The 14863-nt window shown below is 40.6% G+C and overlaps 2 protein-coding genes across 2 annotated transcripts in view; both read left to right on the top strand.

Annotated features, from left to right (window-relative positions):
- The first annotated feature begins 696 nt into the window (after nt 1-696).
- LOC146502440 (uncharacterized) lies at nt 697-3004 on the top strand. The gene is made up of 3 exons (XM_085134094.1): nt 697-1584; nt 2120-2218; nt 2317-3004. The coding sequence occupies exons 1-3, from the start codon at nt 819-821 to the stop codon at nt 2412-2414; spliced, it is 963 nt and encodes a 320-aa protein (XP_084990220.1). The 5' UTR covers nt 697-818; the 3' UTR covers nt 2415-3004.
- Nucleotides 3005-4658: 1654 nt separating this feature from the next.
- psmd1 (proteasome 26S subunit, non-ATPase 1) overlaps nt 4659-14863 on the top strand; it is a 42648-nt gene continuing 32443 nt past the window's right edge. Inside the window, exons 1-16 of the mRNA XM_085134079.1 lie at nt 4659-4849; nt 5435-5478; nt 5737-5810; nt 6115-6284; nt 7973-8181; nt 8328-8471; nt 9374-9600; nt 9913-9973; nt 11521-11649; nt 11793-11881; nt 11988-12066; nt 12209-12382; nt 12539-12650; nt 13335-13531; nt 13927-14022; nt 14472-14536. Of these exons, the coding sequence (XP_084990205.1) occupies nt 4834-4849; nt 5435-5478; nt 5737-5810; nt 6115-6284; nt 7973-8181; nt 8328-8471; nt 9374-9600; nt 9913-9973; nt 11521-11649; nt 11793-11881; nt 11988-12066; nt 12209-12382; nt 12539-12650; nt 13335-13531; nt 13927-14022; nt 14472-14536 (1886 nt within the window). The 5' untranslated portion in view covers nt 4659-4833. The remainder of the gene's footprint in view (nt 4850-5434; nt 5479-5736; nt 5811-6114; nt 6285-7972; nt 8182-8327; nt 8472-9373; nt 9601-9912; nt 9974-11520; nt 11650-11792; nt 11882-11987; nt 12067-12208; nt 12383-12538; nt 12651-13334; nt 13532-13926; nt 14023-14471; nt 14537-14863) is intronic.

Below are 14863 nucleotides of genomic sequence, written 5' to 3' on the forward strand. Positions count from 1 at the left end.
AGGCTGAAACCTCTGCATTGATTTTGGTCCAACTTTATAGTTTATTATCCATCAGTAAACAACCTCACACAAACTCAGCAGCTGAAGTTATTCCATTTGGATTTCAGCTAATGAACTCAATGGCATTTTAGGATGACGGCACCTTTTAATCTGAGGAACAAGCGCGGGTGGATTAAAGGATTAGTCTGAAGTACTCATGAGCTTGTTGAAGTAGAGAGGAGTTTGAGTGTGAAAGTCATTTTTTGATCTCATAATGAAGTCAAATATTTCCAGAAATGGGCTGTTTTAACAAAAGTGGGTCAGACAAATAAACTTTTGTGCTCTCTGTCATTTCTTTTTTCCACTTAGATAAGAATCTATGACTCTGGAAAGAAGTCGGGACTGTTTTCCATGTGAATAGTGGGAATAAAGAAAGTGAAGTCTACACCCTGAGGTTTAAATATCCACCATTTACCCCACAACCTTTAAATACTTATAAGGAATTCTTAGAAAATAAATAAAAACAGTACTATTTTTCCCCTTTCATCCCCTCTGACTGCTGTTAAATGATATTTAATTTGATAATTGGTAGTAATGTATTTCCAATATGTATTTCTGTCTAGTTATCCATTAAAGATTAACTTCGTTATCAAGCCACTGTTGTTTGGTTATTGACGGTTAGCCACGCCCACTAAAAGGATCAGCCAATACAAAATCCTCACACACACGCACCCTCTTCCCGCTGATGACCGTGAACAAGTTTCACCGGTTCACCCTCCAGCGATGGATTGACGATTCATGTAAATAAAACCGATCGTCGCAGCTTAAATTGCGCAAGGATGGCGGACGAGGAGTCACTGAAGGACACGCTACCGGACGAGGAGAGGGAGTTTCAGAAGGCTATAGCGAAAATTGGAGGTAGCGAGAGGATTTATTTGGTGAGTGATGTCTGCAGAAGTAAAGATTTGGACGGAGATGACGCCGAAATATTGGAGGAGTTCGTACGCGACATGTTTGACAACGGCAGTCTGGTGGCAAACGGTCATGGTGGCCCCCAGTCAAGTCAGACAAGCGATCATGGCGGTAAAGCAAGTACAATCCACGTTTCCAGCGAGGCGGACACTGCAAAGGGCAATGAAAATTCTCTAACAGCGAGGCCCAAGGACTTGGAATTGGGAGAGGACAGAGAGAAAAGGAGACGACCAGCGGGTAGTAGCAATGCTCAGAGGACAGCAACGAGGAGGGCGAACATTCACAGCCTGAAGCGAGCGATAGACTCCCCTGTCATCATATTCATCTTCAGACAGACTTTCATCGGCGGTGCTCCAAACGAGGTGTGCTTAAAAGAGATCCTCAAGGATGTAAAGGCACGCACGAAACGCGCTACAATCGCTCGGCCAGCTCTGATTGGATTAATCCGCACAACCGACGAGAGCGCCGAGACGCGCCGGTGCGCCCAGCTTCTGGAGCGTCTGATCCGCTCGGTGTTCCACAACCATACATCAGAGGCGATATGGGTCGGCTGCTTCATCCCGAAGACAGACACCCTAATGCTCAGCATCAAGAAAAACGTCTGCAGAGTTATACATTCATCTCAAGCAGCAGGTGTACACACATTCCAACAAAACCTCAGAAAAGCTTATTTATTTCATGCAGTGTGTAAAAAACCACAAACATGTTTTAGTGTGACCATCTGCAACAACAGCACACACCCATGTCAGCAGCAGGACACATGCTTGTAAACATGGAGTTTGAACCCTGGCACATTTAACCAGGCCAGCATGGGAATATTGTACAATGTACAGCATAGTAGATCACCAAGAGGCAAACAGCATAATTTGTCCAATATAGAAAATGTTAACTATTATACTGAAGCCTCCACTACTCATAATATGATCGTTGTATGCTCACCAATGAGCACTACTTCAATTCAAGTCCATACAGGACATACTTTAATGTACTTTAATGAGAGAGCTCACTCTCTTGTGTAGGAGACTTCATGATACTCACAAGATCGCACTGCTCACATTTTTCTTCCCAGGCATGGCTCCAAAGGCCAGGAAACAATGGGAGCATTCACAAAACGGTCGCTCCCTTTGAAAAGCTGCCACATTGTTAAACGCTTATTATCGTCTTTCAGATGATACTAGGAATGAAGGGAACCCAGTTTTCTGGCCATTGCAACGTTGGTTCAGCCACTGGAGAAGAGAAGACCGAGGTTCAAGCAGCGAGCAAAGAGGTAGCTGCAAAGTAACTTCAGCAGAGCAATGCCTGAACTGCACCACAGTCCTGCAGTCACTTATTTTCACTGCAAGTTCACAAGTTGTCTTTTTTCAGGTGACGCTGAAAGTGCAGAAGAGGGCATCCCTCTGAGAACCTGTGCCTTGTCTACTGGACCAACTCTGAATGGAGAATCATCTGGAGGGGACGGCTAATGTAACCTGTGTGCTTTTTAGACTGTGAAAAGAGAAGCTGGCCTCAGTGCTTTGCTACAGTGTTACAATTTTTCTTTGTGATGCTCAGGGACCCACTTCTTATGAGCCAGCAAACTTCTTGTCATGTCAAAGCCACCTAAACACTGTTAGGTTTGAAACATGCATTAGTTTGTTACGTGTTGAGAAAGCATTAGATGGCTTACAGCATAAGTTCCCCTTTAAAATGATACAGGACTTGATTCCTGGCTCACTGTTTATCAGGGGACTTGTGTATGTCAAATACAGGGAATTAAAGAACAAAATCAACTGACATGATTAAAGCCTTAAAATGTGAAATCTCACACAGTTTACCTGAATCCAGGTCACGTTCTCGCCTAGAAGCACTGCACTAATTTTCTGGAAAACCGTATTCATTGGATCACAGGGACCCTGGGTGCTTTACTTAAGAATTTATTTTTCATTTTCATTAGGATTTTGTGTCTTAGAGACAACTTTTAGGACCACCAGTATTTGTAACAGGATTTATGCCACTTGTATTTATGTAGCCTACTGACTTATTCATCCCTTTAAATAAACATCATTGGACTTGCCTGAGTGTTCAGCTTTGTTTTAAAACACATACTCCTTGCCTATTCTTTCAATAAAGTAAAAACTGCCTGGATGACGAGTAGTCATCGAAAACGGTATTGTCATACAACTTTGCATGAAAAACACACCGCCCCTTGGCTTCCACGGTCTTTATTTAATTGCCAGATGTGCTAATTTGCTGTTTGTAAGCGACCTGCCTTGTCTTGACAGAAAGGTAGAAGATAGTGATGTGTCGGTCGCGAACAAAACGGCTCTTAGAGCCGACTCTTTGAAGTGAACGACGCGAGCCGACTCCTCTCTCACACTTTTTTCCGCTTCACTCCGCACGCGAGCCTAGTGCTTTGTGGATGAGGGGTGAGGGGCGGTAGTTACACTGGCAGTAGCACAGGAACAGAGCAGGAGGGAGAGAAAGAGAGCCAGGGACAACAACGTTACATTAGAAAGGTATAGTAATCATCCACAACTATTTTCAGTTGCAGATGATAAAGGATTCAGAAAGTTTATTCATGCAGGCCCATATGACAGAGAATATGCATGTTCTTTTTGTTTTCATATTTTAATTTATATTTAATTGTGTTGTGGTTTGCAGTGTTTTGTGTTGTTTCACTTTAAAATTGTTTAAAAGGAAAAAGCTGAAAATTTAAATAGTTAAAAGTTGAAATGTGAATAGTTGGTTTTTGTATTATATGATTTATTTATTACATTTTATGTGGAGTGAATAAATAAAAGTATATTTACGGTGGCCCCTACAGACAAAGCACGTACAAACTCCCAAACACGTACAAAGCCTGAAGCACGTACAAACTCCAAAACACATAAAAACTCAGAAGCACGTACAAACTCCGAAGCACGTACAAAAAAACAAAAAACAAAAAACGTACAAAAGACAACAGAAATGCTCCAGGATGCTAGGGCGCAGTGTTGAGCTTTTGTTACCTAGTGGCTACACAAGCCAGGAAGTACCAACGACTGGATTTGGTGTGTGGTAGTAACAGGTAAATGAACATTTTTTTTATTATTTGAATATATATGAGTGCTTGTGTATAAATACACAAACAATACACATATGCTTTCTATTGTGTAAGTGATCTAGGTAGCTCTGTTTTGGAAGTTCAGTTAACGCTAGAAATGTGTTTTGGAGTTTGTACGTGCTTTGGAATTTGTACGTGCTTTTTGGAGTTTGTACGTGCTTTGTCTCTGGGGGTCACCGCATATATTTATATATAAACATATATAAATAAAACCACTTTTTTAACATTAGTAATTCCTTTTGTGCATAATTTTATATTATGGTTAATAATAAATTAATTAAAGCAACAAAACAACCTGAAGAGTCGGTTGGGAACCGAAAGAATCGGATCTTTTTAGTGAGTCGAGCCGAAAGAGCCGGTTCTCTAAAAAGAGTCGGAAATCCCATCACTAGTAGAAGAGCTGCTGGGCTGGCAGGTCGCCATTTGAGGTGCCAGTGTAAAAATCGGATACATTCAACTACATTTACAAATTCCCCACATTTTTTCAAATATTATTTACGTTATCTTTATGTTAATTAGTTATAAAACTGGAATATGTTGGTCCAACTGATGAATCCAGCGTGAATTGTATACATTTATTTACGTTTTTAATCAGGCATAGTAATAGCTGGCCAACCCGAGGGTCCTTCAGACAGGGACTTGCGGTGTTGAACAAAAAGAAGTTAGCAGCGGTTGCGTTCAGTTCGGTGGTTAAACATATCCAAATATTGCAAATCTTTTCTTTAACTTCCCCCAAATCACACGAAATTTCGCCGTCAAACTAGGATACGCGGGGCCGAGGAGGGACCGAAGAGCCAATCATGATAACATCTGCCGGTAAGTAGTTAAAGGTAGCTTTATTTTGTTAGCCGTTGCCATTGATTTAGCTGAGTCACACGGCTAATACTTGGCAGCCCACCATAGACCGTTGATCACATATAAAATTACTAAAGTAGTTATAGTAAGAAGAAACACATTTCATTGTGGATTTCCCGTGCTTCAGAAATGGTTTTAATCACTGCAAGGCTGTTTAAATGGAGGAAGCGGAAATAAATTACAGTAATGGCAACAGCATGGATCTTTATAGATAAACATGTTCATTTTTGCTTTCATCTGAGACGTAATTTCCGATAACGTTATGTGTTTGAATACATCCTAAATGCTGCTGTCATCTTAGTATTGCTATAAACAATCTTCAAATTGCCAGATTTTGGGCTAGCATTATATTTGATCCTCAATAGAAAAAAAAATATTTTAAGCTTCTGTGTCTCCTCAGACCGTATTGTAATGTAATGTATTCTTAGAATGTATTGTCTTTGATTTGCAAATGTATTTGGTATTTGAAATGACCGTTGAATCAAAAGAAAAGTATTTGGATTTTATGAAGTAAACATCCATTTAATAATTTCTTTTGTTTTCTAGCTGGAATTATTTCTCTCCTTGATGAGGATGAGCCCCAGCTTAAGGTAAGAGTTGGCTGTAGGGTAGTCAATTGAATATTCGGGTAACGAGAGATTTTCATGTCTTGTTATCGCACCACAAGAGATACAGTTGCAAAGATAAAGTCTCTTGACGTTTGTGAATTGTCAGTGTGGCCCATCAAGTTTTGATCAGTGTTTTATTTTTCTATGTGACATAAATGTAAACTCATTTGGTGTATGCAGTATTACATAAAAGTGAATACAAAGATGAATATTTAAACAACACGTCTGTTTTTCTTGCAGGAGTTTGCTCTGCACAAACTAGATGCCATTGTGAATGACTTTTGGGCTGAGATTTCAGGATCCGTGGATAAGATGTAAGTAGCGAAGAGCTTATATTATAGTTATTACAGTACTGTAACATAAGTCAGCAGGAACTTAAGCTCATTGTTTATTTCTGTGTCTGTTGTAGGGTTAAAGATTTAACTGACTTTCCCTGTAAATGTTGATATGCTGACAACAGTATTTACTCTCCCTTAAAGCTCCCTCATAGTTCAGTAACAAATGCAGAACTGAAGGATTTTGATCATCTCTGATCTGATCTACAATTTACTCAATGGTGATTAGAAAAATTGCTCCTGCCAGTTTTGTTTTATGTAACTAGTTGTTGTCTCCTCACAGTGAAGTCCTATATGAGGATGAGTCTTTCCGGAGTAGAGAATTTGCAGCCTTGGTGGCCTCCAAGGTTTTCTACCATCTCGGAGCCTTTGAAGAGTCTCTAAATTATGCTCTTGGTGCGGGAGATCTTTTCAGTGTTACAGATGACTCAGAATATGTGGAGACCATCATTGGTGAGTGGGGGGGAAAAAATCTCTTCTTCTCTTCTTACCAGTGCAAAGTAAAACAAAAATGTAACAGGGCTCTAGAGTGCAACCAAATTTTTCAGTGGTGCGACTAAAAAAAATATTTGGTCGCACCTGTATCACTGTTCGGGTAACAAAAAAAAAAAACACTCCAACTCTCCGTGCGGTCAACAACAGACACACATTATGCCCCTATCGTGGACAAAACCAATCAGAGATAGTCAGGGGCGGGACCTCTCTGATTGGCCGTGGTCCAGTTGAAAGTGCAGGTGGATGAGGGAGGTGAGTAGCTTGAATAAAGCGATATTGATTCATTAAGTCCTGAACTGACTTTTAAATATAACTGTGTTTTGCCAGAAACGCCAGATTCTCAGATTAAAGCTCACAAAACTATTTCAACAACAACCAAACAGCAAATGAGAGCAGGTGCACGGATTCCACACAAAGACGTAAACACAGAGCGGACCCGACGCATCAGAATCAGCTTGGTCTTTCTCAGCTTTCTCACCCGACGGCACGTACACGGACACGCCGTAGGGTTCAGCGATTCTGATGCGTCGGCGGGTCCGCTCTGTGTTTACGTCTTTTTGCGCTGATTCTGAGCTGCAGGTTTTGTCTCTCTCCAACCAAAATTCACCGAGCCAGCAGCAAAAGAAGCAGCAAACTGCGCTTCACATTTGAGCAATGTCGTCTCAAATCTCTGTTTTCTGCATTATTCATTCACTTATTACCCACCAGTCTACCGTTGTTTGCAGCGTGTCAGCCACTGTCTTTTTCTTTTCTTTTTCTTTTTTTCACTTAAATGACCTCGGACAAGAAAGCCTATCTTTTTTCTGCTGTTCAATACTAAAGAAATGTAAACTTTTTAAAATTATGCAAGATTACAGAATATTGCAGAATATTTTTAAGGTTATCTGCTATAAAAAGCCAGACCAGAAAAATCTCCTTCATGTTTTTCTGTGTTTTGTTCTCAGTTACTTTGACACAAAGGCATCTGCTGCGATGTTCACAATTCTGATGAAGTCTCACATGTATCAGTACTGATAAATGATCAGAATTATAATATTTCTGACTGTCTGAGGCTAAATTAAATCGAATCAGGACTTTGAGAAACCGGAATCGAATGGATTATAGAAATGAGTGATGATACCCAGCCCTAGTGAGCAGCCTAGGCCCGACAGAAGTGGATGTAGCTGTGGTAATAAGAAAAGATGAAAAGAACTATTGATAACTTTTTTGTTAAGTTAAGGCCTGATCTGTCTGAAATTCATAGCCAGTGCTCTGACACGGTGCCATCAATCTTTGAACACTGAAAAAGCACAGTGTATCCAGAAAACACATTATATGCTGCAATAAATGCCCAAGTGTCATCTCTCCCCACTGCCTTTCAGCAGCAGACAGCAGCAAACAGGTCGTCAGAGGAGCCGAGATGATGATTAAGTTTAACATTTTCTACAATATTGACAAAGCACTTTAAGCACAAGTTTGTTAGTTAATAATTTAGAAATGAATATTATCTGTATGGACTTCCCCCCCCAAAAAAAGTGCACATGTAAAACTGCAGTGTTAAGCGATGCGGTTGCAAAATTTGAGTTAGCAAAAAGTTAGTCTAGAGGCCTGTGTAATGTTGGACTTAACAAAATAACTTGTTATTTTTGTTTGTTATTCGGATGCAGCCAAATGCATCGACCATTACACCAAGCTGCGGGTGGAGAATACCGAGCTGCCAGAGGGCGAAGAGAAGAAAACCATAGACCCCCGTCTCGAGGGCATTGTCAACAAGATGTTCCTGCGTTGCCTTGACGATCACAAGTATAAACAGGCCATCGGCATCGCCCTGGAAACAAGACGTCTGGACATGTTTGAGAAAACCATCTTAGAATCAGTCAGTGCAGTTTTCTGCTAACTTGAGATTATTTTGGATCTTTATAACAAGTTTTAATAACATTTACGCTTTGGTTGCTGCTGTTGATTGTTCAAGGTTATTAACGTTTCATCTTAAGAATTTTTTTCTTTTCACTTCCCTTCCAGAATGACGTGAGTGGCCTCCTTGCCTACAGCTTGAAGGTGTGCATGTCCCTGATGCAGAACAAGAAGTTCCGTAACGACGTGCTGAGGGTGCTGGTCAAACTCTACATGAACCTGGAAAAACCCGATTTCATCAATGTCTGTCAGGTAACAAATGGATCGTTCAAACACCTGAGCCGAAGAAACTGGCGCGGGTGATCGTGCTTTCACTTCTTTTTTTCCCCTCCAATGTTTTATACATTGATTTGTTGTTTGTGACAGCAAACAAACACAGAAAAGAAATAAAAGGCTTTCAGGCACGAAAACATACGGAGGGAATTTAAGACAGTGCGACTCTCGAAGTTCTCAAACACGAAGAAAACCTGTCAAGAATATAACAAAAATATATAAAAAACATTTTCGCATCTTATGGGGCCGAAAAAAAAGTAAAGATCACAGCTTGTAAGAGATAATATGGTATTATTGAAGAAAAGGCCCTCATCTCCTCTTAAATCTCCCCTGAATATCTGGTTTACACATGCATGATTCTTCCAGTTGTAGAAAAGATAACGTCCTTAATCTAGTTTCGTAGAAGAGGTAGACTTCCAATTTATATGTTTCTTGGCAAGCACAATTCCTTGGTACAGATGAATCTGGATGCCAGGTGAAAACCCAAGGGTTTCTACGGAGCATCCAAAGATTGCCAAGTTATGGTTAGGTTTAATGTCTCTGGAGAAGGCTGCTGAAAGCCACTAAAATGACGTTATGAAAAATGAAAACTCCAAATGATAAGATCAAAATTTATATGTAATCACAATCTTCATGATTCCAGAGAGTTCACTTTCAGGCACGCATTATAGCAGGTATTTTTTGTTAGATAAGAATCTCTAACGATCAGTCAACCAAACCAACATCTGCCCTGAGTCATGCTGAGAGTTATTTGTGTGATTTTTAAAATAGTTGATAGTACTGCTATATGTTGATCACATGTACAGCTTTAATTTAATCGATTTTCCAAAACTATTTCAAACTAACATCCCTCTCCACTTATCTCTCTCTCCCCACTCCAGTGCCTGATATTCCTGGACGATCCGCAGGCTGTGAGTGATATCCTGGAGAAGCTGGTGAAGGAGGACAACCTGCTAATGGCCTACCAGATCTGTTTCGACCTCTATGAGAGTGCCAGCCAGCAGTTTCTGTCCTCTGTCATTCAGAACCTGCGTACCGTTGGGACACCTATTCCTGCAGTCCCTGGTTCCACAAATACAGGCACTGTGCCCACGCCAGACAAAGAGAGGTAGGCAGGGACAAAGAGTGACTAATTCTGAAGCACTTTGTCTTGGTTCATGTTTATAGGTCTTTTCAGAGATAGTGGCTCTGATTTAAGGCATTTCTCTGCTGAAGAGTTCTTTTAAAATGCTGTATGGTGGGAAAAACCTTTTGACCCTTTGTCAGTGAGAATAAAGCCCACTAAGTTTCTGGTGGGCATCTTAAACCTTCTGAAATGAACCAAACTAAAGTAAAGAAATACAAAAGATTGAGTTTGAATTGAGTCTAACACACACACATCTTACAGACTGAAACTTGTTGTCTCTTGTATGTTTTATAGTGATGCAATGGAGACCGACGACAAAGCTGGCAGCTCCCCTGCTGGAAAGCCTGCAGAAACGGTTAGCAGTTTGGATTTTTGGGGGTTTTAACTGCAGTATATCTTTAATAACTGGAGCCTGCACAACAAAGCATGTTCACCATAATCAGTACAGCTTAGTCATGTGATCAAGGCTAACAGTCACGCTAAGCAGTTTGTATACATGCACATAAAACTGGTTGCGTTGGCATCAGCTGGAAAAGTCTAGAGCCACACGGTTCTCACAGGAATAATAAAAAGTAATCCTGAAACATGATGAGGAATTCTAAAATGTACTGCGAGTTAAAAGGAGTTTATTAGAGTCAGAATCGTGTTTGCCAAGTATATATATAGCAGTGTAGTCTAGTTAAGCATTCAAAGTCGAGAAGAAAAGTTCAAAGAAAAGTTCATCATTAGTACTACCTTACTAAATATTAATACTAACTCAGTGTGGCCTTTAGCTGCAGTCTTGATAGTGTTATTGAATGCTGGGAGGGAGGAATGAATGTAAAACTTTAAGTTAAAGTTGAAAGTAGAAAGTAGAAAGAAGAAAATCAATTGGACAGTAGTTTATTTTTGTATTTTTTTTTTTGGGGGGGGGGGGGGGGGGGTTAAATAAATACACTCTGATTTGTTGCCTTTAACCCTTTAAAGCCGGTCGGAGCGGGCACCCTCTGTTTTGCATAACTATTTTTAAATCCCGGTAGCTCTGCAACCACGTGAGCTAGCGCAATAATTTTTTTTGCATATGAAACCAGAGGAGTTGTACTTGCATCTTATGCCATCAGCTTGTCCTCGGTCACGGTTTCCTTCCACATATAGCTTTGCAAAAACTGCATAAAAAGCGCTTGCAGCAACAAAAACATAATATTCCAGAAACACACTTTGCCGATCCGATCAGCTGTTCATAACACTTCCTACGGTGGAATAGACGTCAGAGCGAACTTTCGCATGTCCGCCATGACCTGCCCGAAACCGGAAGTGACATCATTTTCGCGAAAATGTAGTTTTTTACTATCAGGGCCTCATGAGCCTATACTGGTGTTTTTAAAAGTTATGTTTGACTTTATGACTTTCTGAGTCGTTTCTGGGATGCTTAGGACTCATATTGCACTGCTGGAAATAGTTTATTTTGATGCATATGCTGCTTTTTTGCAAATTTGCAGTATAATATTTATTTTCGTTTTTCCTGCAGTATATAAAAATTGGTGTATTTCAAAAATAAAACTATGAAGACACTCACAATAAATTTCCTGTGGTGGGAAACTATTTTGTGCAACTTTTTTGTATTTACAGTTTTGAGGGATAAGCCTCTTAAATTTCTCTAACTAGAAATATATGTTAAAAGATTTTTCAATTTTCAATTTTTTTGTAGTTTATTGCACTTTATGTAATTGCTATGCACTTAATGCATACATATTATTAAAATTTGGGCTATAATGGTTGTATTGATGTATAGCAACTTGAAATGCTCCCAAAAATGGCTCCACAACATGTAAAAATATAATTTAAGCTCTGGCGGACTTGGTTCTATGGTAGGTCTTAAAGGGTTAATATATCCTGTCACATTGTCCTTCTGTCTTTTTACAGAAAGATGAGTCCAAAGACCAGAATGCAAAGATGATCAAGATCCTGAGTGGGGAGATGGCCATCGAGCTTCACCTACAATTCTTAATCCGAAATAACAATACAGATCTAATGATTCTGAAAAACACAAAGGTAACGTTCGCTGCCAGTGTAATGTGTCGTTTTGAAGAAGATTGTTTACAACCAGATGAACTGCATTTTGCTTGAGGTCACTTAATGTGCCGTAGCGACCACTTCCTGAAATTCCCTGATTTTTGTGCCTCCTTTTACTCCAGGACGCGGTTCGAAATTCAGTGTGCCACACAGCTACGGTTATAGCCAACTCCTTCATGCACACAGGAACCACAAGTGACCAGTTCCTCAGGTAACTGTGCTGGGAGGTTGATAAAACACTGAGAAGATTACAGAGGGATATTGATAAACGTGTTGTTTTCGAGTGACTATAACCCAAGTGTTTCTTGTTCTTGTAGAGAAAACTTAGAATGGCTGGCAAGAGCAACAAACTGGGCAAAATTCACAGCGACAGCAAGTCTGGGTGTCATCCACAAGGTAGAGTTCTGGCACAATGATGGTAATACTAAGAAAACCAGTTCTAATGTTATGCTTTTCTATCTTACTGTCTGCTCAGAATGTTTTAGACAAAGATTAAAGTGTTTCTAATGTTCAAAATGTTGAAAATGCTTTCTTTCAGGGTCATGAAAAAGAGGCGCTCCAGTTGATGGCCACCTACTTGCCCAAAGATACCTCCCCTGGCTCTGCCTACCAGGAAGGAGGCGGGCTGTATGCCCTGGGCCTCATTCATGCCAACCATGGCGGGGACATCATTGACTACCTGCTCAGTCAACTCAAGAACGCCAGCAATGATGTGAGTTTTTAGGTTTGGTTTCATGCTTGGTTGTCAGATGCCCTGTAAATGTTACACTTGTGCCCCAGCTAAAGCTTTTTAGAGAGCAGGAGCTAGTTAAGTCTCTGTCAGTTTTATGCTCTCACTGACGGTGTGCTTTCTGTTCCACGGTCACAGATTGTCCGTCATGGCGGTGCTCTTGGCCTGGGCTTGGCTGCATTGGGCACGGCTAGGCAGGATGTCTACGATCTGCTCAAGTCGAACCTCTACCAGGATGATGCTGTCACTGGTACGTAGGCCTGTCAGTGAAGGGGCTTTTTCAATTTTAATGGGGGGCTTTCCAGTTTGCTTTTTACTGTTCTGCTTACAAATAATAATGTTTCTACAAATATGACAAAAGAATGATTTGGTTTTTTATTTTTGTTTGTTTTGAGCATCTCTGCTACGTCCCTTATTAGAGTAGAACTTTCAGACCTTTTAAATATGTGTTTTGTTATGTTTTTTAATTGTATGTGGACCAAAAGAAAGGCAGGGTTTTTTGTTTGTTTGTTTTTAATCCTGTGTGATGTGTTATGTAATTTTAATTAACAAAGCCTGCAGACACAGTGAGCAGTAGGCCAACAACTTTTAATAATAAACACAAGCATGCTTGGAGAGAGCCGCCATCATGGGGCACTGACAGCAGTCTCTCTACCGATGAACAGCACAGCCCTGATTTAAATACAGTCAGACAAAAGTACTTTCACAGCTGTTAACCCTCTCCAGAATGTGGGAGATCTTCTTACCGTGATTGCCCCTTGTCTCTTCCCCCATCCTCAAAAACACAGAACAAAAAGCGTCACACCTGTGGAATTTCCCCCACTTGTTGTCACCCCCTTTCTCAGAGGCCGAGCTGTGTGTGTGCAATAAAGTTAGAGCTGAATGCTCTTCCACATGTTTATTGTTTATTTTTTCTGCTTCTGCGACCTCCCAGGTGAAGCTGCAGGGTTGGCTCTTGGTCTCGTCATGCTGGGCTCCAAGTCGGCTCAGGCGATCGAGGACATGGTGGGCTACGCTCAGGAGACGCAGCACGAGAAGATCTTGCGCGGTCTGGCAGTAGGAATTGCCATGGTCATGTATGGACGTATGGAGGAGGCTGATGCCCTCATTGAAAGCCTCTGTAGAGACAAGGTATGACTAAAAAACACTCAAAAATCTAATTATGTACACCATCAGGTTGAAACTTCTGTCAAAAAAAAGTGACAGTTGTCTTTGTCATAGGGTCAACTTACCAATATCTAGAAAATAATAGAAGTTTGATTCTTTAATGGAAAGAATCTCAGTCTGTTTCATAAAGGTCACGACTCTCCGTAAAGCTCACAATTCACTGTGCTGATATTTGATGTATCAAATCCCGTCTGCACTTACTGAACCTCGGGTTGTGTGTATTTCCCATCACATGTGAGACTCTTCCTCTGTACTTTGTGCCAAGATCTAGATGTGGGAAATTACTCAAATTGTGTTGATCTTAGTTGTGTATCCAGACACAGTCTTAAAGCTCTGCTTTCTTTCACTGTCTACGGTAGGACCCCATCCTGCGGCGCTCTGGTATGTACACTGTGGCAATGGCATACTGCGGCTCTGGGAACAACAAGGCCATCCGACGCCTGCTACATGTCGCTGTGAGTGCTTCCTTTTTTCCTTCTTTACAACACTGTCACTGAAGGGAGTGCAGGTTTATAATGATGGCACTGAAGCGGATGGAAGATCCACTAATGGCCGGCCTCATAATAGCTGCTAGTCATAATATTGTCAAAAGTATGATTGTTTATTTTCTCCCTTAATCTGTCTTTTTGTTTTCAAAGCTTTAGTAGCTGCTCTTATTAAACTAGTGGCAGTTATTTAAAGCACTGTATTCTTTCAGGGACGATCTTGCAAAACTCTTTGCTAACAGAAATCACTGCAGAGGTGTGAACCACTTTTGTCCTGCAGGTGGCACTTGGTGCTAACTGAATTTATTAGACAGCTTAATAGTAGAGTATATTTCTTTTACTCTGACTGGTAGGGGGTGTGCATTTTTAAGATTAAATCAAGTCGCGTTTAATTGACTGCCTTTCTTTTGTCTATTAAGGTGAGTGATGTGAATGATGATGTCAGACGGGCTGCTGTCGAGTCCATTGGCTTCATCTTGTTCAGGTAAGCCAGACCCCATTCTTTAAACTATGAACACTCTGTTTTGGTTTTTTCCACATGCACCAAAGGCCTTTCTCTTTAAAACCTCAATGCTTGTGCCAAAATTCCAGCTTTATGCAAAACACAACCTTTGAACAAAGACATACTTATTTGAGCAGATCAAATCATGCATCTGGTAAAAGGAAGGATGATCTGATATCCTCGTGTTGGTGTTGTTCCCAGATCATCATGAAAATGTTGTTCCAGGTTCAACATTGCAAGTGACCAATCACATTATTGTGACGTTATTCTTTTGCGCACCAACCCATTCGTGCATTTATGAAATTCCAA

This window comes from Neolamprologus multifasciatus, chromosome 15, assembly GCF_963576455.1.
Source record: "Neolamprologus multifasciatus chromosome 15, fNeoMul1.2, whole genome shotgun sequence".
NCBI lineage: Eukaryota > Metazoa > Chordata > Actinopteri > Cichliformes > Cichlidae > Neolamprologus > Neolamprologus multifasciatus.

Excerpts from the sequence above, each read along its gene's own strand:
- LOC146502440 (XM_085134094.1), top strand. The coding sequence starts at position 819 with ATGGCGGACGAGGAGTCACTGAAGGACACGCTACCGGACGAGGAGAGG. Across the intron at positions 1,585-2,119 it reads ACATTCATCTCAAGCAGCAG|ATGATACTAGGAATGAAGGG; the intron begins GTGTACACACAT and ends ATCGTCTTTCAG. Across the intron at positions 2,219-2,316 it reads TTCAAGCAGCGAGCAAAGAG|GTGACGCTGAAAGTGCAGAA; the intron begins GTAGCTGCAAAG and ends GTCTTTTTTCAG.